Source organism: Schistocerca gregaria, chromosome 6, assembly GCF_023897955.1.
Source record: "Schistocerca gregaria isolate iqSchGreg1 chromosome 6, iqSchGreg1.2, whole genome shotgun sequence".
Lineage (NCBI taxonomy): Eukaryota > Metazoa > Arthropoda > Insecta > Orthoptera > Acrididae > Schistocerca > Schistocerca gregaria.
In genome coordinates this window covers 113,025,131-113,052,848 of record NC_064925.1, presented here as the reverse complement: position 1 = coordinate 113,052,848, position 27,718 = coordinate 113,025,131, and the positions used below count along the sequence as shown (strand labels likewise).

Here is a 27,718-nt window from a genome sequence, read left to right as displayed (position 1 = left end):
TGATCTGAAAGCTCATGTTTGCGTACTCAAGTGGAGGTTATCAGTATAATACTTCATGATAATTATAAAATATATGTAATTGTTATTTCTGGACATCTTACTATCGGAGCAGATATGGAAACATTCAAGCGAGATGCAGCTCATAAGCAGTAGACACTTTTACACAGTAACTGATTTCATTTGTGAAGTTATGTCGGACTAAGCTGAAATGGAATAGGTTAGTTTAGTCATAGGTAAATGTTAATATATGACGTAGAACTAGTTTCTGACAGATCGACTATCTCTTATGTAAACTTAGCGTTTCTGTTACATCTATGAAAAAATTTCAATGTGAAAGAATTAAGAATGAGTTAACTTTTATATGTATGTAATTATTTAATCCAGAAGCCATCTTAAGGCCGGATGTGGAAGGTATAATTTGTACCAGTCTCATTTCAACATTGTCGTGTTCCATTCGCTAACGGCTCATTGAAGACTGATCACATGGAAGCCTCGGTTAAGCTCTATTTTCTACTATTTCACTTTGTTGGTCATTTCACGAGATATGTAAGTGGGAGGAAGCAATACATTGGTCGACTCATTTAGGAACGTAAACTTGGGAAATTTAACAGCAAACTATCCCATTATTGGGATCGCCTGTTTTGCACGATCTGCGAGTGGATTTGGCTCAGCACCAATGTGACACTTTTGGCATCTGCTCTATTCACTCTATCAGTTGTATTTTATACGGAATCAAGACTGATGGGCAGTATTCAGAATTGGTCGACAGAGTGTTTTGTAAGCTACGTCCTCTGTGGGTAGGCAACATTTCCTGCCGCTTTTTCCAACGAATCTCAGCCTGAATTCATTCATTATTTAAGTGTAAGCTTTTTCAATTTTCTCATATGAGCGTTGGTTTGTTAAGAAATGCCTGAATAATGACGAATTTTTCTTGATACTAATGCTTTTCCATTTAATTCTGTTTCAGTAATAGTTTGTTTACTTGTAAAATTAACAGTACAGTAAAAGTTTCAAATCCAAAATTTTAAGTCTTCCAGTCTGTGAGAGGGAGGTTTTACTTTCAAATATTAACTTTTCTTCACGAAACTATAGTAGCAGTACTGTGCCATAACGTTATTTGTCAGACATGCTTTTCGTACATTGAAAAAGGCTTTTAGATATCTTGCATCTGCGCTACAATTTGCAGCTATCCTTAGGACAGTTAATGTTAAACACTATACACAGTTCCTGTAGGTTCTTGACGTGGATATTAATACCTGTTTGTGCCTTGAGCTGTTACACACAGCGGGGTCTCAGGTTCAAAGAGGGAATACGCGTATTGGCTCAAGGGCTTAATTTCCAGATGAACCACACTACTGCTTCGAAAACGATAGGGATCCTCGGCTGGCGGTGGTTGCAGCGGTGAGTGAATATTTCGGCGTGCGGATACCGGCTTGCGCACTGCCGGGAGCAGGTGTGCTCAGTGATAAATCCAGAGCAGTTCGCGCCGCTGCCGTAGTGTGGCAGCACCGTCGCTGACTTCTATAAGCGTCAATTTTCTCTCTCTCTCTCTCTCTCTCTCTCTCTCTCTCTCTCTCTCTCTCACTCTCTCTCTCCTCATAACTTAATCACTGGGTACTCGTAAAAAACTCTCTCTCTCTCTCTCTCTCTCTCTCTCTCTTCACAACTTAATCTCTGTGTACTCGTAAAAACAGCAGTAACACCTCACCAATAGTTTTTCATCTTCACCTGGTCGAGGAGCAACTGGAGACGTTCAATGGAAAATTTATGTGAAATACGTTGTCAGCTATTTCTGTTCGTATTCTGTTCGCTATACGTTTACAGTTAATGTAGTGTTATAAAAACAATGAATCTACTTATATGTTCAATAGTTACATGACTCCCAATAATTTGAAAATATGGAGGTAAGATTTTCGAAGCCCTTACAATTGAATTCATGGTCCCGACAATATTACATTGCATCTGTAAAAAATAAAAACAAAATAATGAAATAATTATAAAAATAATTTAATATGTTGGTATCAATCAATATGTCTAAGACAGCTAAAATTTAATGATTTAAGGTCAAGAAACATTTCCGCTACCAGTCCCAATAAAAGATTATTTATTCATAACATGACCGGTTTCGCGCTTGTGCCAATCCTCAGGTGTTTACACATTCATAATCATGATTATTTAGCTGCAGATCAATAAAGATAAAGTATCCTTTTTGTAATTATGCTGTGGTGACTGCATAATTATAATAAGGATTTAACATCTTTATTGATCTCCAGAAATATGAAAATGTACATGAATAGGTAAGCACCTGATGACAGGCAAAAACCTGAAACAGGTCGTGTGACGAATATATAATCTTTTATTGTGACTGGTAGCGGAAATGTTTCTACACGCTATAAAGGAACAGTTACTGAGTTGAACAACATCCACTACGGATAAAATTCGCACAATGACTCAGAAAATTTACATATTGATTTATATAACCTAGCTAGGTAAGGGCAATATAGCCAGACTCTACAGTCATTATGGAAAGAACTTTATAAATTATATCAAATTCAGAATCCAACATTTAGAAAATTTTCTGACATAAACAGTGCAAAAAAGCAGAGTTCATTTTCGTTCATGAGAAGTATGAGAATAAAGACAAGTTACAAATATCTAAATTAAAACTGTAGCGTTAGCAGTAATGGAAATAAGAGATGCGTTGGAAGAGGAAAGGAGGAACGTAATGAAACAAAAACAATTTCAAATGTGTGTGAAATCTGATGGGACTTAACTGCTAAGGTCATAAGTCATTACTTAACCTAAATTATCCTAAGGACGAAAACACACACCCATTCCCGAGGGAAGACTCGAACCTCCACCGGGACCAGCCGCACAGTCCATGACTGCAGCGCCACAGACCGCTTGGTTAATCCCACGTGGCAATGAAACACATTTAATAAAAGTAGGGGAATGGAAAGCGGAATAACTGATTCGGAATTGAAAATAGAAAAACGAGTATCTGGGAAGCAGAAGGAAACCTGTCTTGTATGTCAAATTTTTGGGAAAGCTTGGATGTACAAAGACATATGTCTCTCTAACCAAATGGTGTTGGACATGTCTATCAACTACACTGTGGAAAACTAATAAAGGGGTTCAAAGGTGCCTACAAATTGCCTCTGAAATGATATAAAACCGTTGTGCTCTTCGACGTCAACCTCGGGCTCGGCGGCGTTTCAAACATCAATGTGTCTAGACATGCGAAAAAAAGATCATGTCTCAGAAATTAAGGTGACTTGTAAGTCGGGTAATTTATGTCCTAAAGGCACCACAATTCTGCCCAACACCACGGTGGACGTGTCTCATGTCGAGAAGGTCATCACATCCCCTCTTACCATTTCCACCCCTCGTTTGGCGGCTCTAACTTTGGAGGTCGAATCACAATGCTCAGAGTTGAAAACGCGCAGAGTTTATGGGTGACAGACCCACCGCAGATCGTAATAAACAAGAGAAGGCCTCAGGGGGTGGTATAAAGTGCGTCACTGAAACCAACCCTTCCCTTGAGGCGTGTACTCCCTCACATTTCTCACCCGAAAACGACAGTTCACAGTACGATGACGAACAGCAGTAAGTAATTGAGACACTGTGCCACCGATGACTTGGCCCGGACGATTCAACCGTTTCCTAAGGACATTGCGGGCCTGCAGCCCCGCTGAACGGGAATTCGCCCTTTTGGAGTGTAACTTGACCGAAAGTTTTGCTTTGGTATACTCCATGGAAAAATTAGGAATCTTTCAAAGCCATTCGACGAAATTTCGAAGTGATCTGAAGCAGTTGTTGGGGCATACTGTATGATATCTACACTAGCAAAACAGGAAGGTGAACAACGCATGATGAACAACAGCGATTTGTTGTGTAATACAGCAGTTAACTAATGGATGAATTATCAAATAACACAGTACCGCTATCATATACAGATTACGGTATTAGTTGAGGCCATGGAGATACATTAAACTGGGACACTGTGAAAAAAGCAAATCCTACACCTGTTCTCGACGAAAATTATTATTTCCAATACTGTGTCCAATAAATAACTTCAAAACCCAAGTCATTGAGGCCATTTTAGCAATGTCGATTATTATCTACGTATGTGATCTCGATTTGTCAAAACACATCAATCCAAGTTACAGTATAAAGTGCAAAGTTAAACAGGAACAAAAGAGATAAATAAAGACGAAAGGCTGAGAGAAAACAAGTTACTCTCTCACCTATTTTTCATGAAGATTTTGTTACAACGTTACACAACTTGAGAGAATTTCTAGAAAGTTAACGGCCTGAGCAGGCGTTGATGGAGCCAGGTATGGCGCTAAAAGCATGAGGTATTTTTAAGGTTGTTAGTTCATAGAAAGGGCATGTTGAAATTTGAAAGCAAGTGGCGGCGAGCCCATCCGTCAGTAAATCTTGTCAGACAGGCCCACAGCGTCACAGGGCAGACAGAGTACCCACTAGATGAGACAGGTCTCCAGCAGGACAATGCCGCAATACCTACATTGGCGCCAGCCAAAGGCTGGGCTGGGGACGACGGACTGAAGGGACACATCTACACAGTGTAGTCGTAAACTGGGCACTGTGTGCGGCACCAGGCCTAAAAAAAATTTATAAGTTTTCGTGTTTTCCAATATTGCAAACAGGCCTGTGATCCATTTCCATCGGCCGCCTCAGTCATATAAGAAACTCTGGCATCTGAGAAACATTTAGAGATAGAATCTTTATGACACCTCAAAGCTAGGACTAACATGATCCAACGCACAAGCTGTTCAGATAAAAATCTTTAATACTGTATCTGTTCGCTTGTTGCTTTGGGAATCAGCATGACTTCGGAGAAAAAAAAGGCCAGTAACTGGCGGTTTCTTTTTTTTTCAGAGACGCAGGTTTCTTAACTCTTGCGCTGGTTCGACATGAGTTTGTGCTGTCGTGTAGGAGGGACGATCTAGCTACTCTAAAGCCCTGTGACTGGTTCAAGACAGGGTGAAGGCAGTGTCGTTCGTGCACTTTGCGGAAAAAACGGAATTCTTTTCTCTAAGAGAGGTGCGAGGCACTCGGGTTTTGGGCTTCGGTCTGGAAGCAACTTCTGGTCGAAGCTCTGGAATGTGTGGTTAGCACTTGGGCCCTGTCCTAAGACTGACTTCACTTACGAGTAGTTACACTGGGGAACCTGTGGTGAATTTCCTACTGTACCGACATTGTGACTAAAAATTTCTCGGACTCCTCGTGTGATGAGGCACACTTATTCGTTTTTGGTTTACCGGTCTTGACGTTTGGCATCCTTATGCGCTCTGTCGCATGAGTAAACCAAATTGGCCCTTGGTACGACCAGTGAACGGGTGTGTCACGCACTGAAATCAACCATGATTTCAGGACTCTGGTAGAGAGGAAATTGCGATGCATTTGCCTGATCGCTAGATCATGGGATTTAGCATTTCTTTCGTGGCCACGATCAATTCACAGGTGCTGCCTTACACCTCGCATCCGCAGCACACATCTCACCAGCTGCAAGTTACATCACTGCACGAAGTAAAGTGGGTAACATAGAGCTGCTCCGGACTTGTATGGGTGTGAAAACCCCAATACTTGCTCTCAGCTGCACCATCATAGACTTCTGTAGATTTGAATAGTCAAAGACTGCCCAGCGTCAGATTAATTCAGACTGAGTTATACACATTTTAGGGCCAGCGTACTTGACTCACGCCGGCCGGTGTGGCCGTGGGGCTCTAGGCGCTTCAGTCTGGAACCGCGTGACCGCTACGGTCGCAGGTTCGAATCCTGAATCGGGCATGGATGTGTGTGATGTCCTTAGGTTAGTTAGGTTTAAGTAGATGCCCTTAGGTTAGTTAGGTTCTAGGGGACTGATGACCACGCATGTTAAGTCCCATAGTGCTTAGAGCCATTTGAACCATTTGATCTTGACTCACTTCCGCCATCTAGGATCCTTGTCCATTGTGGTCTTAAACGACCTGTTAGTTGTTTACGATATTCCATCATAACGTGTTTAGCATAGATGATGTAATGTGTTGGTTTTAAGAAAACAAATGTTATCCGTAAACTAAATTTTGCATACATTCTCTATTGTTTTTATATAGTCACCCCAAGTGTTAACTTTCATTGTAGTGTCCCATGCTATGATAGCTTTCAAGGTAAAGATATAAAATATAGTTCTTAATAATAAGAGAAACTACACACCAAGGTCGCAGAAGAAGAGGAATAGGTTGATATAAAAGCAATTCGCTTTTAATTACAGAATTAAAATAATTAATTTTTTATTTAGCACATGTCAATACCAAATGTAGTGAAGCTATCGTACATCTATTCCATAATTTTACAAATTAAATAGTTGTCTAAATCTACACACTGGCGTCAAAGTTTCGATCTAGTCAAGAGCTGGTTCTGTCACTTCAGAGAAATCCAGATTTGGATAGTAAATTCGTCCGCTAAAGATTGTTCCAACGTGATGATGTGATGCTCGTTACCACAGTCACATTGAGGAGATGAATTCTTTCCGAGTCAGTGGAGTCTTTCTGCAAAGACGCAGTAGCTTCTAAGACTATTGTTATTCCACTATTCCATACTGGCTGGTATTTCACCAGCTCTTATAACCATTTAATATTCCTTGAGGATTCCGCTATCATACTGGGTGGCTGCTTGGATTTCAGCCGAAGTGCAGACACATCGTAGTTGATTGGGAATAGTGGAATATTAACTTATTATTCATATTATTTGATAAGGGCATTCTGTCCTTGCAGATCAGATGGCACAGTGCGGTATAGAGATAGTAACCAATGGAATCTTGATGTTGATACTGTCCTGATTGCTACATGTAGCTGAATATTGAGTTTTCTCACACGAACCCTACAGGAGCTCAGTACTTGGTAGCAAAGTGAACGATGGCGAAGGAAGAATATCGCGGTGTTGTAACTCTTGCCCATGAGCTACCGCTCAGCTTATGTATGATGTTATTGCGTGATCCCTGGTTTGCTGCAGTGTTTTCAATGTGTTAATCGTAGGACAAGGTTCTGTCGAAATTACACCTCTCTTTTTTTAAGTCTTAGCGGTGGAAGACGTGACCACTAAAGGTGACGTTTAGCTGTGCACTGATCATCGATTTATGGCATAACAGAGTTACTGCCGCTACCACATGTAATGCAAGAGACAATCAATGTAGGTGAGATCGGAACTGACCAGACGCATTTACATCAACTGCAACCGATTGGAGGCACCACAGGCGAGACAGCGCTGGTACAGCAGACAGGCACACATACTGTGGCCTGTTTGACCTAATAACTTCACGTTCGAGGCATGGTTAGTAATGCCTTATGTGGTACAAAAGGTCCTGTATTGAAACTACACTGAAGCTTTAAAGAAATTGGTATAGGCATACATATGAGTTATGTAAAGAGGCAGAATACGGCAGTGAGGTCGGCAAGGCCTATATAAGACAACGAGTGTCTGGCGCAGTTGTTAGATTGATTACTGCTGCTACAATGGCTGTTTATTAACAATGACTTGAGTTTGATCAAGGTGTTATAGTCGACGCACAGGTGATGGGACACAGCATCTCTGAGGTAGCCATCGAGTGGTGATTTTCCCATACGACCATTTCACGAGTGTACTGTGAATATCAGGAATCCGGTAAAACATCAGACTCCAACGTCACTGCGGCCTGAAAAGATCCTGCAATAATGGGACCAATGTCGATTGCGACGACTGATAATCGTTCAGCGTGACGGAAGTGCAACCTTTCCGCAGATTGCTGCATATTTCAGTGCTGGGATATCAGCGGATGTCAGTGTATGAACCATTCAACGAAAGATCGTCGATATGGATTTTCATACCCGAAGACACACCCTTGTACCTTTGACGACTGCACGACACAAAGCTATACGTCTCACCAGGGCCTCTCAGCACTGACACTGGCCTGTTGATGATTGTGAAACATGTTGCCTGGCCAGACGTGTCCCGTTTCAAACTGTACCGAAGGGATAGATGTGTACGGATATGGACACATCCTCATGAATCCAAGGATCCTGCATGTCAACAGGGGACAGTTCAAACCGGTGATGGCTCTGTAATGGTGTAGGGGCTGTGCAGTTGGTGTGATATAGCACCCCTCATATGTCTAGATACGACTTTAACAGGTGACACGTTCGTAAGCATCCTGTCGGTTCATCTGAATCCATTCATGCTCAGTGTGCATTATGACGGACTTGGGAAATTCCAGCAGGACAATGATGCACCCAACACGTCCAGAATTGCTACCGAGTGGCTCCAGGAACATTCTTCAGAGTTTAAACACTTCCGCTGGCCACCAAGCTCCCCAGACATGAACATTACTGAGCATATCTGGAATGCGATGCTTTGCAAGGTGCTGTTCGGAAGAGATCTCCAGCCCCTCGAACTCTTAAATGGTTCAAATGGCTCTAAATACTATGGAACTCAACATCTGAGGCCATCAGTATCCTAGACGTAGAACTACTTTAACCTAACTAACCTAAGGACATCTACTTTAAACTAACCTAATAACATCACACACATCCATGCCCGAGGCAGGATTCGAAACTGCGACCTTAGTAGCAGCCGTGGTTCCGGACTCATGCGCCTAGAACCACTCGCCCACAGCGGCTGGCGAAAGTGTGGTGTACTACGAATTACTTCCCCGAGGTGTAACCATTACTGCTGACATTTAATATCAACAACTGAGTCGTCTTGCAGGAGCAATCCAAGAACCATTCTGCTAGACTGACAGAAAACACTATACTGGAGTCGGTTTGGAAAATCATTGTGTACCGTGATTAGTCACTCCACGCACCGTTTTCCCTCTATTCAATTGTCCAAAGTATACGCTCCAGCGAGGCGTCGTTCGGCATTTACCAGCGTGATGTGTGGCTTATGAGCAGCCGCTAGTCCAAGTTTTCTCACCTCCCGCCTTAATATCATAGTTCTTGCAATGGATCCTGATGCAGTTAGGAATAACTGTGTCGTGGTCTCGATAGATGTCTGCCTACTACACATTACGAACCTCTTCAACTGTTGGAGGTCTCTGTCAGTCAACAGACGAGGTCGGCCTGTACGCTTTTGTGCTGTACGTGCCCCTGTGTAAATCTTACGTAGAGACGTATGGCACAGTCACACCCAATCACCCGACCGAAGACCGTGAGTTCTGTTGAGTGCCCCATTCTGCTCTCTCAGGATGCATAGTGACTACTGAGGCCGCTCATATGGAGTAGCTGGCAGTAGGTAGCAGCACAATGCACCTAATATGAAAAACGTAGGTTTTGGGGGGTGTCCGGATCCTTCCGATCACATAGTGTATGTGTTTACCTGGTCATTCTCCTTGCCTCAGGGGTTTGACACTGGGACCACCTCTGTAGGTGGCTGAACGTTTCAGCGTGAAATGTAAAGGTTAAGTACACAAGGAAACTGATGGAGACTGGCGATTCTGATAATCATACGAGCAATAACACAATCTGATGCAATCACAAATTGTGACACAATGAGGATGAAAGTTGATGCGTGGACTGCTTCATACAGCTTCACTGACTCAGCATTAGCCAATAGGAATGTAGTATTCTGAGGGGGAAGAAAAACGTCAGTCTGTATGTCTGGACATGTTGGTACATGCAGGTGTTCACACAAACGGGAAGTAACCACTTAAGAGAGGAGAAAGAGACAGACAGACAGACAGGAAGTGAGTCTGGAATTTACCATCCAAAGGAATACTGCCACCATATGGCTTTTTTGGAGCCACAAGAACAAAGGGAGTTTCCTCAGGCGGCTTGGCATGTGCGTCTGCTCAGACCAGTGTTTGTGGACTGTGCAGCCCTCAACAGTGGTTTCCCGGCGAGTTGTGCAGTTTTGCAGTCTGCGCGGCATTGGACTGTGAGACCCCAGATAGCAGTCTGTCTGAAATCTCGCAGTCTTTGCATTGGTGCAGCGGATGGGCAGAGAGTTGAGGAGGGTGCTTATGTAATCATATTTATTTATAAAGTATTTCACCTTGCCTCTTTATAGAGGCAATTTGATGAACTATTTCCAAAAGTATGATGAATTTCACACAAGTCCAATTACATTATTCGAGTTATTGAACGTTTACAGGCGGTCTGACCAGAAGCACTTGCAAACCCCAGAGCTGTTGGTGACATCAAAGAGTACAGAAAGGGGAGGGAGGGGTTCAAATTGTTCAAATGGCTCTGAGCACTATGGGACTTAACATCTGTGGTCATCAGTCCCCTAGAACTAAGAACTACTTAAACCTAACTAACCTTAGGACATCACACACATCCATGCCCGAGGCAGGACTCGAAACTGCGACTGTAGCAGTCGCACGGCTCCGGACTGAGCGCCTAGAACCGCTAGACCACTGCTTCCGGAGAGGGAGGGGACTGGTGATTTCGCAGAGGCACAGATTGTCCCCAGGAGGTGGGGGTAAAATGAAAAACATATCCATACGAATAGTAGGTTAACGTCATAAATAAATCAGCTGTCAAAATTGACCAAATCCGGCTTTTCCACGTTAGTGCCACTATTACCGCTCACTTATAAATTTATTTATATAACTGTACTCAATAGACTTAACCACAAGCTCATACGAAAATAGGTGCATAGTAAACTCCTTCAGAATAGAAAGATCATTAATGAGCAGTTTTGGAACCTGCAGAAACTCCTGAAGGTCAGACAAGTGAACAGGCCTTTAAGCGATCCTTTTGTTGTTATTGTTGTGGTTTTCAGTCCAAAGACTGGTTTGATGCTGCTTTCCACACTACTCTACCCTGTGCAATCCTCTACATCTCCAAGTAACTACTGCAACCTACGTCCTTCTGAATCTGCTCACTGTATTCATCTCTTTGTCTGTGTCTATGATTTTTACCCTGCACGCTACCCTGCAGTACTAAATAGGTGATTCTTTGATGCCTCAGAATGTGTCTTACCAACCGATCCCTTCTTCTAATCAGGTAGTGCCAAAAATTTCTCTTCTCCCCACTTCTGTTCAGTACCTTCTTATTAGTTACATGATCTACCCATCCAGTCTTCAGCATTCTTCTGTAGCATCGTATTTGAGAAGCATCTGTTCTCTTCTGGTCTAAACTGTTTATCATCTATGTTTCACTTTCATACATGGCTACGCTCCTCACAAATACTTTCAGAACAGACTTTATGGTACTTAAATCGATATTCGATGTTAATAAATTTCTCTTCTTCAGACAAGCTTTTCTCGGAATTGCTAGTTTACATTTTATATCCTCTCAAATTTGACCATCAGTTACTTTGTTGCCCAAATAGCAAAACTCATCTACTACATTAAGATTCTCGTTTCCTAATATAATTCCCGTACCATCAGTAGATTTAATTCGGTTACATTCCATTTTCCTCATTTCGGTTTATTTTATGTTCATCTTATAATCGTCTTTGAAGACACCGTCCGTTCCGTTCAGCTACTCTCCTTTGCTGTGTCTCACAGAATTACGAGGTCTTTTATATACGTCCATTTTTTTAAATTTCGTATCCCTGGGATTTAATTCCTACTACAAATTTTTCTTTTGTTTCTTTTACTGCTTGCTCAAGTTCAGATTAAAAAACATCGGGGACAGCCCTGTCTGACTCCCTCTTCAACTACTGTTTCTCTTTTGTGCCCCTCGACTATTATAACTGCCATCTGGTTTCTGTACAAACCGTAAACAGCCTATCGCTCCCTATGTTGTAGCACGCCATCTTCAGAGTTAGAAAGAGTGTATTCCTGTCATCAATGTCAAAAGCTTTTTCTAAGTCTACAAATGCTCTAGACGTAGGTTTGCCTTTCCTTAACCTATCTTCTATGAAATATAGTAAGGCCAGTATCGCCTCACGTTTTCCTACATTTCTCTGGAATCCAAACTGATCTTCCCCAAGGTCGACGTCTACCAGTTTTTTCATTCTTCTTTATAGAATTCGTGTCAGTATTCTGCAACTAAGACTTATTAAACTGATAGTTCAGTAATTTTCACAACTGTCAGATCCTGCTTTCTTTGTAAGTGAAATTATTGTATTCTTCTTCAAGTCTGAGGGTATTTCGCCTCTCTCATACATCTTGCTCACTAGATGAAAGAGTTTTGTCATGGCTAGCTCCCCCAAGGCTATCAACAGTGCCAACGGAATGTTTCCGGCTCCCAGGGCCTTCTTTCGACTTAGGTCTTTGAGTGTTCCGTCAAATTTCCTGCACGGTACCATATCTCCCATCTCATCTTCGTCTACGTCCTCTTCCATTTCCATAATATTGCCCTCAAGTACATCTCTCTTCTATAGAACATCTATATACTTCTCCCATCTTTAAGATCTCCCTTCTTTTCTTAGAACGGATTTTCCTCCTAAGGACTTGATATTCATACAGCCGCTTCCCTGCATCCCAAGGGTCTCTTTACTTTTCCTGTAGGCACATTCTATCTTTGCTGTAGTGATATATGGCTCTACGTCCTTACATTCACTCTCAACACATTCCTGCTAGCCAGCCTGCCTTTGTGGCCACGCAGTTCTAGGCGCTTCAGTCCGGAACCGCGAGACCGCTACGATCACAGGATCGAATCCTGCTTCCGGCATGGATGTGTGTGATGTCCTTAGGTTAGTTAGGTTTAAGTAGTTCTTAGTTCAAGGGGACTGATGACCTCAGATGTTAAGTCCCGTAGTGTTCAGAGCCATTTGAACTATTCCCGCTAGCCATTTAACACTTCCTCTCGATCTCGTTTTTTAGACGTTGGTATTCCCTTTCGCATGCTACATTTATTATATTTTTATATTTTCTCCTTTCATTAATTAATTCAATATGTCTGGCGTTACGCAAGTAATTCTACTAACCCCCCGTCTCCTTAACTACTTGATACTCTGTTGCCTGCACTATTTACTCTCTCAGTGCTACCCATTCTTCTTCTACTGTATTCCATTCCCCTGTTCCTGTCAATCGTTCTCCAACGCACTCACTGAATCTCTCTACTACCTCTGGATTTTTCAGGTTATCGAGGTCCCATCGCCTTAAACTCCTACCTTTTAGCAGCTTTTTGATGTTTAAACTGTACTTCGTGACCATTAAACTGTGGTCAGACTACACATCTGCCCCTGAAAAGACTTATGATTTAAGACACGGTTTTGAAATCTCTGTTTTACCGCTACGTAATCAATCTGAAAACTTCCGGTGTCTCCAGATCTCGTCGACATTTAACAACTTTTTTCATGTTCTTTAAATTAAGTGTTAGCTTCGATTAAATTATGCTCTGTGAAAAATTTTGACAGGCGGCTTCCTCTTTCATTCCTTTCTCCCCAGTCAGTATTGACCTACTACTTTTTATACCATCCATAGTTCCCCATGACTATAAAATTTTCGTCTCCCTTAACTTGAATCTGCCGGCCGGTATGACCGAGCGGTTCTAGGTGCTTCAGTGTGGAACCGCGCGACTGCTCCGGTCGCAGGTCCGAATCCTGCCTCGAGCATGGATGTGTGTGATATCCTTAGGTTAGTCAGTTTTAAGTAGTTCTAAGTTGTAGGGGACTGATGATCTCAGCTGTTAAGTCCCATAGTGCTCAGAGCCATTTGAACCAATTTTTGAACTATATTGGTCGCAATAATGAGTTTACTATGCTATTCATAGTAGCTTATTTGAGTCCTTATTTTGGATTCATTGTTAAGTCACTCCTGCATTACCGCTATTTTATTTTGTACTTGTAAACCTGTTTTCATCATACCTGAAGTCCTGTACCTCCTGCCACCGAAATTCTCTAATTACCACTATATCTACTTTCAACCTACCCATTCCCCCTTTAAGATTTTCTGACTTACCTGTCCGATTAACGGATCTAACATTTCACGCTGGAGACCGGAATGAGGGTCAATTTTGTCTCAGGAATATTCTAGCAAATAGGATGCAATCATCAATTAACTTTACGGTAGAACTTCATGTTCTCGGGAAGAATTACAGATGTAGTTTCCCCTTGCTCTCAGCCGTTCGCAGTTCCAGCACAGCAGGCCGTTTTGGTTGATCCTAAAACATCAGGTGTTTAAATTATCCAGGTTGCTGACCCTGCAACTACTGAAAATACTTCTGCCCCTCTTCAGGAACCACACGTTTGTCTGGCCTCTCAACAGATACCCCTTAGCTTATGTTGTTGCACCCATAGAATAGTTGTCTACATCACTGAGTCACGCTAGCCTTCCCACCAACGGCAAGATCCAAGTCCTGTAACTCTACAAACAGGCAGATTCCCTTTGGTACTTTAAATGAGTATAGAACAGACACAGAAACTATGACACACGTACGACACACATTCATAGACACCACACCCAATATAGAACTTACGGAAGAAGTCTCAGCCCTACTCATTTTGCAGAAAGGAGTTAGAAAAGGAGATGGGCTCTCATCTTTTTTATTAAAAATGGTCCTGGAAAAAGTTATCAGACAACGGAAAGGAAAAGTAAATGCGATTATGTTGGGTAAAAGATGTACAATGAAAACAACCATAAATTGCCTGAGATTTGGAGAGGACAGGCAGTGCTCAGCAACAGTAACAATAAGCACAAGAAATGCTGAAACATCGTTTGGAATCTGTGCCAAACGAGATCGACGGATATAATACTTTGAGAAAACGTGATTCATGGAAAGAAAGAACAACACACAAGTCAGGCACGCAAAATACAGAAAGGTTATAGGATGCGAAAAATTCAACTACCTAAGGCAATATATACAAACGGGCGGATCAAGCAAGGCATCTATCATAAAAAGAATTAGAAAGCTTCATGAAGAGTACAAACATATATCGATTTACTACATTAAAAGAGACGTATCAAAGCACTCCAAACTCAGTACCTCTATATAGTTTTGCTACCATAAGAACTGTATGTACCATGAACGACCACAAACAGAGCATTAGGTAACACAGATACACAAAAAATAGAATGCAAGATCTTTATGACATTTTCAGAGCAATAAACAGATGGTATATGGATGAAGAGACCAGCCAAAGAAATATGTACACATACACACACAGACACAAAGACATGATCCGAAGACGTCGACTAACATTTTATGGGCAATTACCTCATATTAAACCAACCAGTTTGAAAAAGAGAGAATTTGGAAATTTGTGGTAAGTTCCTATGGGACCAGACTGCTAAGCGTTCTCGCTTTCCACGCCCGGGTTCCCGGGTTCGATTCCCGGCGGGGTCAGGGATTTTCTCTGCCTCGTGATGGCTGGGTGTTGTGTGATGTCCTTAGGTTAGTTAGGTTTAAGTAGTTCTAAGTTCTAGGGGACTGATGACCATAGATGTTAAGTCCCATAGTGCTCAGAGCCATTTTGCTAAGGTCATAGGTCCCTAGGCTTACACACTACGTAATGTAAATTAAACTAACTTAAGCCAAGATCAACACACATACCCATGTCAGAGGGAGGACTCGATCTCCGACGGGGCAGCCGCACAAACCGTGGCCAGGCGCCTGACATCGCACGGCTACCCCGCGCGGCTGAAAAAGAGAATTATTGACGTTGTCAAGAATTAAATCAAAAATACCAGTTGCTTCAAGAAACCGAAGAACACAAAGAACAAGCAGGCATTCAAAAAAGTATGACACCAGTTCAGAAACAATGTTGTGAACACCCAACAGGAAATGAAAGAAACGAAGAAAATGTGGATAATCCAAAGGGAACTGGGACACAGTCAGAAGATGAATAGGTATTGAGAGGAGGAGAAGAAAAAGACAGAATGGGACAACCACAAGAAACTAATCCAATGAAAGGAACACGCCAGATCGACATTCACTTGAAGGATATTCGGATGTGCAGTCCACACCCGATACTTGAGTATCGCGTATCTGTCGCTGCGAGTGAACCAAAAGGGCTGATAGAGGAAATCCGCAGAATAGCACTGTCTATCTTGAGAACTTTTTTCCTACTGTTCGTGAAACATCGTTGCGATGTTCATCGAACAACAGTGGCAGACGGTACAAGAGAGGCGTTGAACCTCAAAGTGTGGTTTACTGTTAAAGCCCAGAGAACGTTTATTTCTAGAGGAGTCCATCAATAAATTGCTTTGTTTTATATCTTGCGAAATTTGTATTAAGGTTATATTCGACAGATTCCACCCCACATGCAGGGTTATCTTCAGTCGTTCATAGCGTTTACGATTGACAAGTGGAACAAGGAATGTGGAAAAAATAATAGTTGTGCACAAACTGTCACATAGCACAAACCACAAGGTTTTTTCCTGTGTATAGATTTATGTGAAGATTTAGAAATATTTTACATCGCCATATGGTATTGGTTTTCCGTTCTTGACTCCAGGCGTCTGCTACCTTATTTCAGTAGTCAATAATTTAAATTAATGGCAAGAAAATTAAGGTTTATCACAACGCTTATTATGTATTTAAAATTAATGAAAACATTATTTTGAATTGATTAAAATTCTCTACTTCGTCCAACCGTCGTGTGTGTGTGTGTGTGTGTGTGTGTGTGTGTGTGTGTGTGTGTGTGTGTGTGTTTGTGTGTGTGTGTCTGTGTACGTCTGTCTGCCCGACGGTTCTAAATCCTTATTCTCGGGAACGGCTTCTAAGTATATGCAATCAGCAGATACGTCCATTCATGTTACATGCCTTGATACTCGCAAACTCACTCACCAAAACCTACAGAATACTCACACTGACCTTGAATCTAGAAATTTGCCCAGAGGTAAGGTTTCACACTACAGCCAAAGGAAATGAAACTGATAATAGTTAGTTTTTAATTATATCGCACAAACAAAAAATTGCTTTTGTAAAGTGACATCCGAAGGGAAAGAATCAGGAAACAGTTATTTGTAATTACATCACGCGAGAAAAATATTTCCTTTGTCATTCGCGATCCGAATTCGGACTTTAAAATATTGTTGAAAGTCTCCGAATCTCTGGAATGGATACTTTTCTAGTATGAGTCTCGATAACAGCAAGAGTCGTCGAGATCCTCGGTTCACAAAATGGACGAACTGTCGAGATCCTCGATTCACAGAATGGATGAACTGTCTGTACACATAATTAAGTCTGTACGAGACCTTCAGCGCACGGGTCCTACTTGCACATGGCCACTTTTTATTTACCACTTCTCAGGAATAAAAGATTGTGCAGAACCCTTCATTTATTTGTTTCGAATTAGAGTAAGGCTGCTTCTTACTGCCAAGAAAAACGTGACTTATTGTTAATTCGGTAGCATAAGTTGTTCCGCATACGAAAACTTAAATTCGCAAGAAGGTATGGGCACATTTTACACTAGCGTTAGAAAAGAATTGTACGTTCTAATAACTTTCATGATTAAATCAGTTGTACACATCATTAAAGCAAAATATTTGACGAACAGAGTAATATTGTCATAAAACTAACCATAATGTGGTAGAAATAAATCATACTTGGCATTCGCCATATTAATAGCAGGGCATGTTAATAATTTGCGTTCCACAAAAAAATAATTCATACATAAAAACTTTTAATTTTATGCAGTGTTATAGAGTTAGAAAAACCATTGATAATCAGGTAATCTGAAACTATTATTCTACTCGTAAATTTGCATGTTACAAATACAAAACTGTTAGTGAAAAAAATAAAAATTTGCTTTCATTAAAACAACGTGGCTTTTTTAGAGTAAAATTTTCGCGATACCAGTTTTGCATCGCCCTGGGTTTCTGTCCAGTAGAGTTCAATATGCATTGAGTATCGCTTGTTTACACGAGAAGAAATAAGATTAGGACCATTATTGTTTCCACCTCTTTCGATAGTACATTAATTTTGCAAATATGTATCTCCAGTTCTGCTGGGACACTTTTGCATTGGGATTTTGAGAGAGGACTCAAACAAGGGTCCTCGATAGAAGGTAGTATCCCTTCAGTACCTCTCACTAATTTTTAGTGTATGTCCCATGTATTTTCTCACACATAGAGAATAATGAAACTTAGATCGCTTCAGAACGGATTTCGGTAAGAATTAAATCAACTGTTGCGATAAGCCGAAACCTCCCCGCATGGTAGAAAATACGCGTTAGAAACAAACTCGAACAAATGGGATGGATTTGATTGTGTAATGCACATGTACAGACAAATAACTGATCTGAATTTCAAACTCATTGGACGACTTATTCAAGACAAAGACCTTCAGAAATTGATCATATCAATGAATCGTTGCCCACCTCTGGCCCTTATGCAGTCAGTTATTGATTTTGGCATCGACTGAAAGAGTTTATAGATGTCCTCTTGAGGGATATCATGCCAAATTCTGTCCAACTGCCACGTCAGATCCACAAACCCCGAGCTGGTTGCAGGGCCCTATCCAGAATGCTCCAAGCGTTCTCAGTTAGGGACATATACGGTAATCTTAATGGTCAACGTAGGGTGTGGCAAGCACGAAGACAAGCTGTAGAAACGTGACTTCTGAAATTTTCCCGGCGTATTTGTTTTTCTAATAATATCCGGATATGCAGCCGGATCCCGTCGACATTCTGCCATGATATTGTGCCCCAGATGGCCCGATGGCCGGACGTCTATGGGCCGAAATATCGTGGCAGAATGTCGACGGGATCCGGCTGCATACCCAGAAATTATTAGAAGAAGCTGTAGAAACCCTCGCCATGTGCATACAGGTATTACCTTGCTGAAATGGCCGACCCGTGTGGCCGTGCGGTTCTAGGTGCTTCAGTCTGGAACCGCGTCACCGCTACGGTCGCAGGTTCGAATCCTGGCTCGGGCATGGATGTGTGTGATGTCCTTAGGTTAGTTAGGTTTAAGTAGTTCTAAGTTCAAGGGGACTTATGACCACAGACGTTAAGTCCTGTAGTGCTCAGCGCCATTTGAACCATTTGCTGAAATGTAACGCTAGGATGGCTTGCTATAAAGGATAACAAAAAAGGGCGTAGAACATCATTGAGTTACTATTGTGATTTAAGGTTGCCGCGGATGACAACCAAAGGCATCCCAGACCATCACTCCTGGCTGTCGGGCGATATGGCGGACGGTATTTAAGTTGGTTGCCATCACTGTCCAGGGCTTTAGAAGTGGGACTCATCATTGAAGATACTTCTACTCCTGTCAGTGACATTCCAGCAGGCCGAAGATGTATCTGGAGACGTCCTGGAGTTCTATATCATTCCAAAGTTGTAAAGTCCATTTTGACTCACTCTATATTTCTTTGTCTGTGCATGTATCCCAAGCTACCGATTTCCACTTCTTAGTCTGTATGTAATGGCCATAATGATAGACGTCGTAGTTGCATACTATAACTTGCGGGAATACTAAAGGGAGAAGATTGTTGAGAGGCGAACAGGTAACCGGAAAATGCTCAAAAGGATCACCAAACGATGCTTACGACGTTTGATTTCCTGGTCGTCTTCTGGGATCTAGCAACGGAATCCCTATTACATCACGTGGAGGGACGTGTATGCGCCGATGGAACCGTGGCATATGCCGACGACTTAGTGGTGGCAGAATCGGCAAACTCTAGAGAGACAGTTGCCTCCAACTAATAATTTCACGTCCTACTTAAAGGAAGACTCGTTATAAACCTATCTGTGTAACTTGGAAATAGAAATAAAACGGGGAAACAAGTGAAGAGACGGCAGGGAATTAAGATAGTCAAAGGACTCCCTTTCAAAACTCACATGAAAACTACACCACACAAGACCAAAAAAATGCTGCAGCAACCGGCAAGAATAAACAGTACAAATTATAGACTTCCACTATTACACATGAGAACGTACCACTGCGAAATTATTTCAATGGAATGTACGTTTTGCCGCCAGCAGATTGGCACATAAACTTCGCTTGGTGACAAACAAAACTGCTTTGAGGCAAAGGCAGAGGTTGTACTCCTACTGATATAAGGCGCTGTTATAACCACATCTCTGGCAATCCTTAGGGTAGTCTTTGTCGTCTTTCCAATCGACATCATCATTTGGCAACGTACTGGTTCAAGACTGGTTTCAAGGACGTAATAAAAGCAATGAAAGAAGAACAGATCACCCGTAAACGGTATATTAAAAATGGAGAGTGAAAACATAGCAAAGGCAGTGAATCTAACCCGAAAAGGATTGGAGAGTCCAAATGTTCTTCTCTAACCATGAGAAATGTTAGGAAAATAACATTTTACCAGCCTTGAAGTGATATATTTCCTCACCAGACAAGCTCGATATCCAGTAAAGAATGCACATGTTGGGAAACTATCTTCACCGAGCATGTAATACTGCGCTGCGCTGTGTACACACAAGCCAGACGAGAAAGGGCGACGCATGACAACATGTAAAACTTCCTCAGGAATCCAAAGAAGTGATCAGACCTCGACACAATATTGGACATTATTTCAAAAGAATACGCAAGAGAGGCCGCACAGACTCGCATGGAGACCAGATCTAACCGTAACACTAAATGAAAACAATGACGACAAACGAGATGTAAATACAGTGATAGAGAAACAGAAGAGGAGGCACACACACACACACACACACACACACACACAAACAAACACACACACACACACACACACACACACACACACACACAGAAACACAAACACACACACACACACACACACACACACACACCACCAAGGCAAAACAACGCCTAACGCAAACACAGTAAAAAACTTGAAAAATACGTAGAATAATATTAGATGTAGAAATACGTACAAATACATCTAGATAGGAATTTGCAAATAAACGAAGTACTTGTAATAAACGCACGTGTCGGATATACTATTGGGAGATATGCCTTCCTGTGAAGCCCATAAACTACTTAACATTGGTAAATACCACATCTTTGAAGTGCATTTCGTAATAGTCCGTTAAACGCGATAGGCTGTTGTTGCATAATGGTTATTTGAAAAGCATAAGTAATTTAGGAGACTAATCCTTAATATACAGTCAGATCTGTATATATGAAACGCAGTGTTCTGACTGGCCAGTCTGAGTGATTGCCTGACTGTATCATTACCCAGCTGAAACAGCTAAGGCTAGAAACTTGAAAATTTTCGAATTGTTGTTGACCGTGTACTGCTGGCATAAGTTAATAAGGGATTTATCGAAATTCCAATCATGAAGGTGTGAAACAAGATATGAAAGTCGTTTCGATAATATCTCTCTATTAATGCAATTTTGGAGCTAGGGCTACAAACACTGGTATCTGAAATGGACACCACACCAACTTTCGGATGATGTTACAGCAACTTCTTTAGATGTTCAAGAAAGATTAGGTTCTCTCAGTTTCAATAGCTTATTTATTTAATTGTTTTGTGACGCTCTGTACCCTTGCCAGTGGTCCTCGAATGTTTTTAATCCATGCCCGATGATGATCCCGTGAGAGAGAAACGCGTCATAAATTAAATTAATATAAAACCATTTGCAACCGATACTGCCTGCTCTTTCTTGAAAAGTAGTATTTGTTTTTTCGGTCCGAAAGAAATAATACTTTTTGATATTTAACCATTATGGCGGTGAAAGAATCAATATTAAAGATCTGCTAATGTATTTTCAATGTTACATCTACGAAAATTTGTAATTGACTTGCCGGTTGGAAATAAAAAGTATGTTCAACACCTCATTTTTTGTTGGCAACAAGCATCATCCAAATTCTAAATCCCGTTTATTACACATACATGAATCATGTTGAAGAAACCCGCCATGGTCAGCACCTTGTCCTTCTCTTCACACTGTAGCATCGCATCTTCTGGTGTATGGTCCTCCCCTTTGTGGCATCGTACGTCATTGTAACTTCTCGCTTCTTTACTACTGGTGATGACACCGGTGGTAGGTCATGACGAGAGCTAAGGACGATGAAAATTTGGTTTTTCTTTGATACAAAAGAGGCTGTCACATCTTGCTGAAAACCAAAAACAGTAAACTTCACATCCTTTAGGTGTAATAAAATCAGCAGGTGGAACATCTTTGCCTTTCCGGATAGTACCGAGTAGTGTCAGATCTTCTGACAGCAAATAATGAGCCAAATCGAGAGATGTTAAAAAAGTCGCACGACTCTGATTTTTTCTCCCAAATACACTTTCATCTTCCAGCAGTAGCTTGTTGCAGTTTCCCGATTTGCCCAGAACTTTATTCTGCATCTGCCAGGTTTCATTGTGTGCAGGCCTACTGTCGAAGTGGACAGCTATCTCGAAATGTGACCAAATGTACATCCACTGTCATGCACCATCCTGGAATGTAGGCATCCCCAAGGTAATTTCCCACATCTGAAAAACATCTCTGGTTCGAATTTGTGACCTGACCGACGTTAACGTCGAGATGCTGGCTTGTCAAAGCGCAACTGCCTCAGAATAGCATGGAAGCGGTGGCAAGACATGATTTCATTGAACTACAGTCAACCTTTCTCAATACTCTAAAGCTGATTGATATCTTCATTTCTTGACTTGCAAACTCCAGTCAGTACCAGAACACCAAAACCCTTCTTCATTTCATGCATATATGTATCCAACCAGTCCCTGTAAACCATTCGATCTTCCTTGTTTGTCCACATACACACTTTTTCAGCGAGGGGCTCGCAAAAGAACACCATAATACAAAATTTTTCATTATCACAGTTATCAGATTATCACACATCGAATTACCTGTAGGTCCCTGATCTACTTTCAGTACGTCCTCTTTGCTCCACCTACCAGAAACTCCAGCTTAAGGAGCTGCAGCCCATATTTCATTCCCATTAAGAGAACAAAATACATCGCACTCAACAGAATTTGCACTGAACTTTGCTTCTCCGTCTTCGTAATGGGATTCCTCGTGTAATTCTGAGTTTTCAGCGACATTTGCGTCGTTATCATCATCACTGGAAGATTCACATTCAATAGTTGGGTTTTCAGAATCAGAAGAATACTTTAACAATTCTCTTGTATCCTCGTCTGATAGTCTTTTTAACCGTACCATTTTCAGTTTGTAGAGTAGACAACTTTTACGAAATAATTCACAAAAGTAATAACGTGCTTATCATAAGGAGGACTGTTGAACACTGAAAGAATACCTGCGTGGGTCAAAAATGGCAACTGACTTAACATACGATGCCCAGACAAACATATGGTTGTTGAAAAACTGCTTCTAGCCAGCAAGGTCTGTACTGGAGGAAAAGTACACTACACTTTAACATAAGGCAATAGGTAATTTTTATAATTTTTTTTCGAAAATTATGAGTAACTTGAAAAGTTAGGAAAAATCATAAAATTGATTTAAACAAAATGTATAGTTAAGCACAGAGAAGCTATTAACATCAGTAACGGGCCTATGAGGCACGATGGTAGGTAAAGAGCTAATGTATTTAATGAATCAGAAATGATATTGACTGTCAACTCAAGAAAAGAATTAATCTTGTTTTCGGGCAAAGTTGTTGTCCTATAATTTAACAAAAATTTTCATTTGTTATGTGACCCTCGGAAAGTAAGGTATTAGGACATCGATCTGTTACGTATATTAAAGAATTTGAAGAGTGACAACTATGAAATTAAAATAAAAGTTCACATAAAAGTTATATTGTTGTAATCACTAAAAACAATTGCAAGTATTTTACAAAAGGATATGTATGAGGTTGTTTTGTGATTTCGTTTTTTGACAGTGCAGGCGCAATGTAATAACTCGGCGGCAACAATCTCATTTTCGCACGCGAGTTTGCCTGGGCACTGTCTTGCACCGACCGATTACCAACGGTGCTTCTTCCAGTCATGTAAAATAACATTAACAGCGTCCAACGGCAACAGCCTGTTGTACTGAAGTTAGTTTATGTGACTAATGGGGAGGTACGTAATAGAATTGGGAAGAAGAGGAATCTGTCGCAAAACTTAACTGGGAGAAGGGATCGGTTGGTAGCACACGTTCTGAGGCATCAGAAGATTATCAATATACAAAAAGGCACGGCCAAACTTTCAGAAAACATTCCTCTCACACACACACACAAAAAAATATTTTACGTGGACATGTTTCTGGATACGCTTACTTTCCATGTTAGAGCTCATTTGTTTACTTCTCTTCAAATCACATTAATCATGGAATGGAAACACACAGCAACAGAACGTACCAGCGTGACTTCAAACACTTTGTTACAGGAAATGTTCAAAATGTCCTCCGTTAGCGAGGATACGTGCATCCACCCTCCGCCGCATGGAATCCCTGATGCGCTGATGCAGCCCTGGAGAATGGCGTATTGTATCACGAGCACGAAGGGTCTCTACATTTGGTACGGGGGTTGCGTAGACAAGAGCTTTCAAAAGCCCAATTAAATGAAAGTCAAGAGGGTTTAGGTCACGAGAGCGGGAAGGTCATGGAGTTGGTCCGCCTCTACCAATCCATCGGTCACAGAATCTATTGTTGAGAATCGTACGAACACTTCGACTGAAATGGGCAGGAGCTCCATCGTGCATGAACCACATGTTGTGTCGCACTTGTAAAGGCACATGTTCTAGCAGCACAGGTAGAGTATCCCGTATGAAATCATGATAACGTGCTCCATTGAGCGTAGGTGGAAGAACATGGGGCCCAATCAAGACATCACCAACAATGCCTGCCAAATCGTTCACAGAAAACCTGTGTTGATGACGTGATTGCACAATTGCGTGCGGATTTTCGTCAGCCCACACATGTTGATTGTGAAAATTTACAATTTGAAGCCTCATCCGTAAAGAGAACATTTGCACTCAATAAGTTGCTGATTGTGCCTGCACACGTTGTACATGGTACGGAAACCACTGGTTCTCCCGTAGCACTCTCCATACAGTGACGTGGTCAACATTTCCTCGTACAGCAGTAATTTCTCTGACGCTGACATTAGGGTTATCGTCAACTGCACGAAGAATTGCCTCGTCCATTGCAGGTGTCTTCGTTGTTCTGGGTCTTCCCCAGTCACGAGTCATTAGCTGGAATGTTCCGTGCTCCCTAAGACGCCGATGAATTGCTACGAACGTCTTCCTGTTGGGACACCTTCGTTCTGGAAATCTGTCTCGATACAAACGTACCGCGCCACGGCTATTGCCCCGTGCTAATCCATAAATCAAATGGGCATCTGCCAACTCCGCATTTCTAAACATTGCACTTACTGCAAAACCACGTTCGTGATGAACACTAACCTGTTGATGCTACGTACTGATGTGTTTGATGGTAGTACTGTGGAGCAATGACTCGCATGTCAACATAAGCTCCGAAGTCAACATTACCTTCCTTCAGTTGGGCCAACTCACGGTGAATCGCGGAAATAGAGTAAGGTGATACTAATTAAAATAGGTGAAAAGGAACGTAAATTAGTTTCAAACTACAGCGTGCACACACTTTGTTGAACATGTAATCGTCACTACAGGTATTGAGATTTAGTTTATGACATGCTCGATATGCCTGCCGTCATTGGCGCTAATATAGCGCTGACGAATAGCGAAATTCTGTCTGACCCGCTGAAGTGTCGGAATATCGATGCTATAGTTGATCTCCTCAGCAATGGTTTTGGAGTTATTGCTGGATGCCTTGCCTTTAATACCACCCCAGAGAAAGGAGTCACATGTGTTCAGATCTGGAGAATATGGCATCCAACGCAGGCCCATGCCAGCGGCCACAGAGATAGAATGCGGTCCCCAAAGTACTCCTCCATGACATCAAACACTCTCCTGCTTCAAAGGTGTCGAGCTCCGTCTTGCACGAACCTCATCTTGGACAATTCAGGGTCACTTTGGATAATGGGGATGAAAGCATCTTTCAAAACCTGGACGTACCGTTCGGTAGTCACCGTGCCATCAAGAAATATCGCACTGATTATTCTACGACTAGACACAGCACACTAAGCGGTCACCCGTTGAGGGTGAAGAGATTTCTCGATCGTGAAATGCCGTTTCTCACTCCCCAAATGCCGAATTATCGAATTGAAAGTGAGCGTCATTGCTAAACGAAACCACTTACTAATTCCCATCATGAATCGTGGCCAACCGTGCATTTTGAACGTCCTAAGATAAACCATTCAAAGTTATCGCGATTCTATTTCATATAGTTCAATAATTGTAACCCTGTATATATTATTTTGCTTTGGAAGATCAGAAATTGTCACTGTCCTGTTAATGACAGGTTCTGAATACCATTTGAAGCAGAAATGCATTAAATTGTGAAATTCATACAGTAAAAGATGTCACAGAGTATTGACATTGTCTAATAAATCTATCAAATAAAATTATATGGGTCCAGAGACATTTTCAAATTTCAAACGTCTATCATGTACATGTGCAGACTGAAACGGTGAATGAAAATTTGGAACTCCGGTCTCCTGCACACTAGGGAGATGCGCTAAGTGGTACACATCTGAGCACAGTGGCTTCGTATAGCTGCACGAACCACCCTAGCACACTTTCCCACACTTCCCTGCTGAATACACTTCTTCGATTCTATTACCTATCGCCCCCCCCCCCCCCTCCTTCCCCGTTTCGTTCGATGCTGAGGTGTTTTTCTTCCAGTACAGTTGGAAATTTTCTGAAATGCATTTCTAGTTTAGGGGGAATACCAGTGGACTGAGTCGTGAATGGGAATTACTATTGAGAAGGGAAGGGTGCTAGAGTAGTCTGTGCAACTGTACAAAGTGACAGTGCCAGGGTGGCGTAGTGGTTAATGCATCTTCTTAGTCAGCAGGAGAGTAGGATTAGATTCCCGTCACTGGTGCAAATTTTCACTCACGCCTTTCGTCTGCATATGAACATTGTGGCTTCTGGGCAGTGAGTTATCTTGATGTGTGACTCCCACCTGTTCCAGGAGAGCACCCGGAGGCGATGCAGGCTGGGTCCAACCCCGCCGCCCCCGCGGCGCTGCTGCTGCCCTTTGCCGCCATCACTAGCCGCCTCTTGGCCTCGCCGAACAACGGTTTCCAGTGAGCGCTTGCCAGCACTAGGCCAAAGCATCCTGGGACGTGGAGCCGGGAGGAAAGTGAAAGACCCGTTACGCCATATCCACCACCTCGACGTCTGAAGGTCTTGGTTTAACCTTTTGGGGAACCAAGGACCATCTCACCTCGACATGGCAGTTCCCCTTGTGGTTCTGATCAGCGGCTGCTGACCGTGACATTGACAGGACTGGTGAGCAGACATATCAAGACAACACTTTTGGTCAGGCAACTTTCGTCTGGAAATAGAAGGGGAAAGCGACGAGATTTTCATCCCTGAGATGAGTTCGTGCACTGAGAGCTTTGTATGTTGCTATTGTATGACGATAGTAGTTGAGAAAAGGTACCACTGCTTCTTCTGATCGTTTATAACTGTGTGGTCCATGGTAAAAGCTTTATCGCCATTTACGTGTTATTGTCCTAAATTCCTGGACACTCATTCTATGTGTATATTAAAAAATCTTGTACATGTGAATAAAAATGATTTCATATCTTGTTGGACCTACGGATAATTAAACTCAGTCATGTTAATTTGTTTAGTTAGAAAATTATCGTAGCATTTATTTTCATAACGTTATGTCCTGTGCTAAATGTGTAAAGAAATAAATCGCTAGAAATGTATAGTCTGCGTACACCACAATGATTTCCATAGGCTCGCTCCATTACCTGTGCCATGACAGTTGGAAGTATGCACCTGAACACAAGTTACAGAACATCGAAATAACCATGTTTTGCGTCTATACAACATTGAAGGTACGTAATTTCACTTCCTTACACAGTGCTTAAAATAAATGTTCCATATTGGTTCATTGTCAATAATGTTGATAATAG

At 41.8% G+C, this 27,718-nt stretch overlaps 1 protein-coding gene across 1 annotated transcript in view; it reads left to right on the top strand.

Annotated features, from left to right (window-relative positions):
• LOC126278743 (basement membrane-specific heparan sulfate proteoglycan core protein-like) overlaps positions 1-27,507 on the top strand; it is a 1,101,563-nt gene extending 1,074,056 nt beyond the window's left edge. The window contains exon 6 of the mRNA XM_049979020.1: positions 26,761-27,507. Coding sequence (XP_049834977.1) covers positions 26,761-26,879 — 119 coding nt within the window. The 3' untranslated portion in view covers positions 26,880-27,507. The remainder of the gene's footprint in view (positions 1-26,760) is intronic.
• The last annotated feature ends 211 nt before the right edge of the window (positions 27,508-27,718 follow it).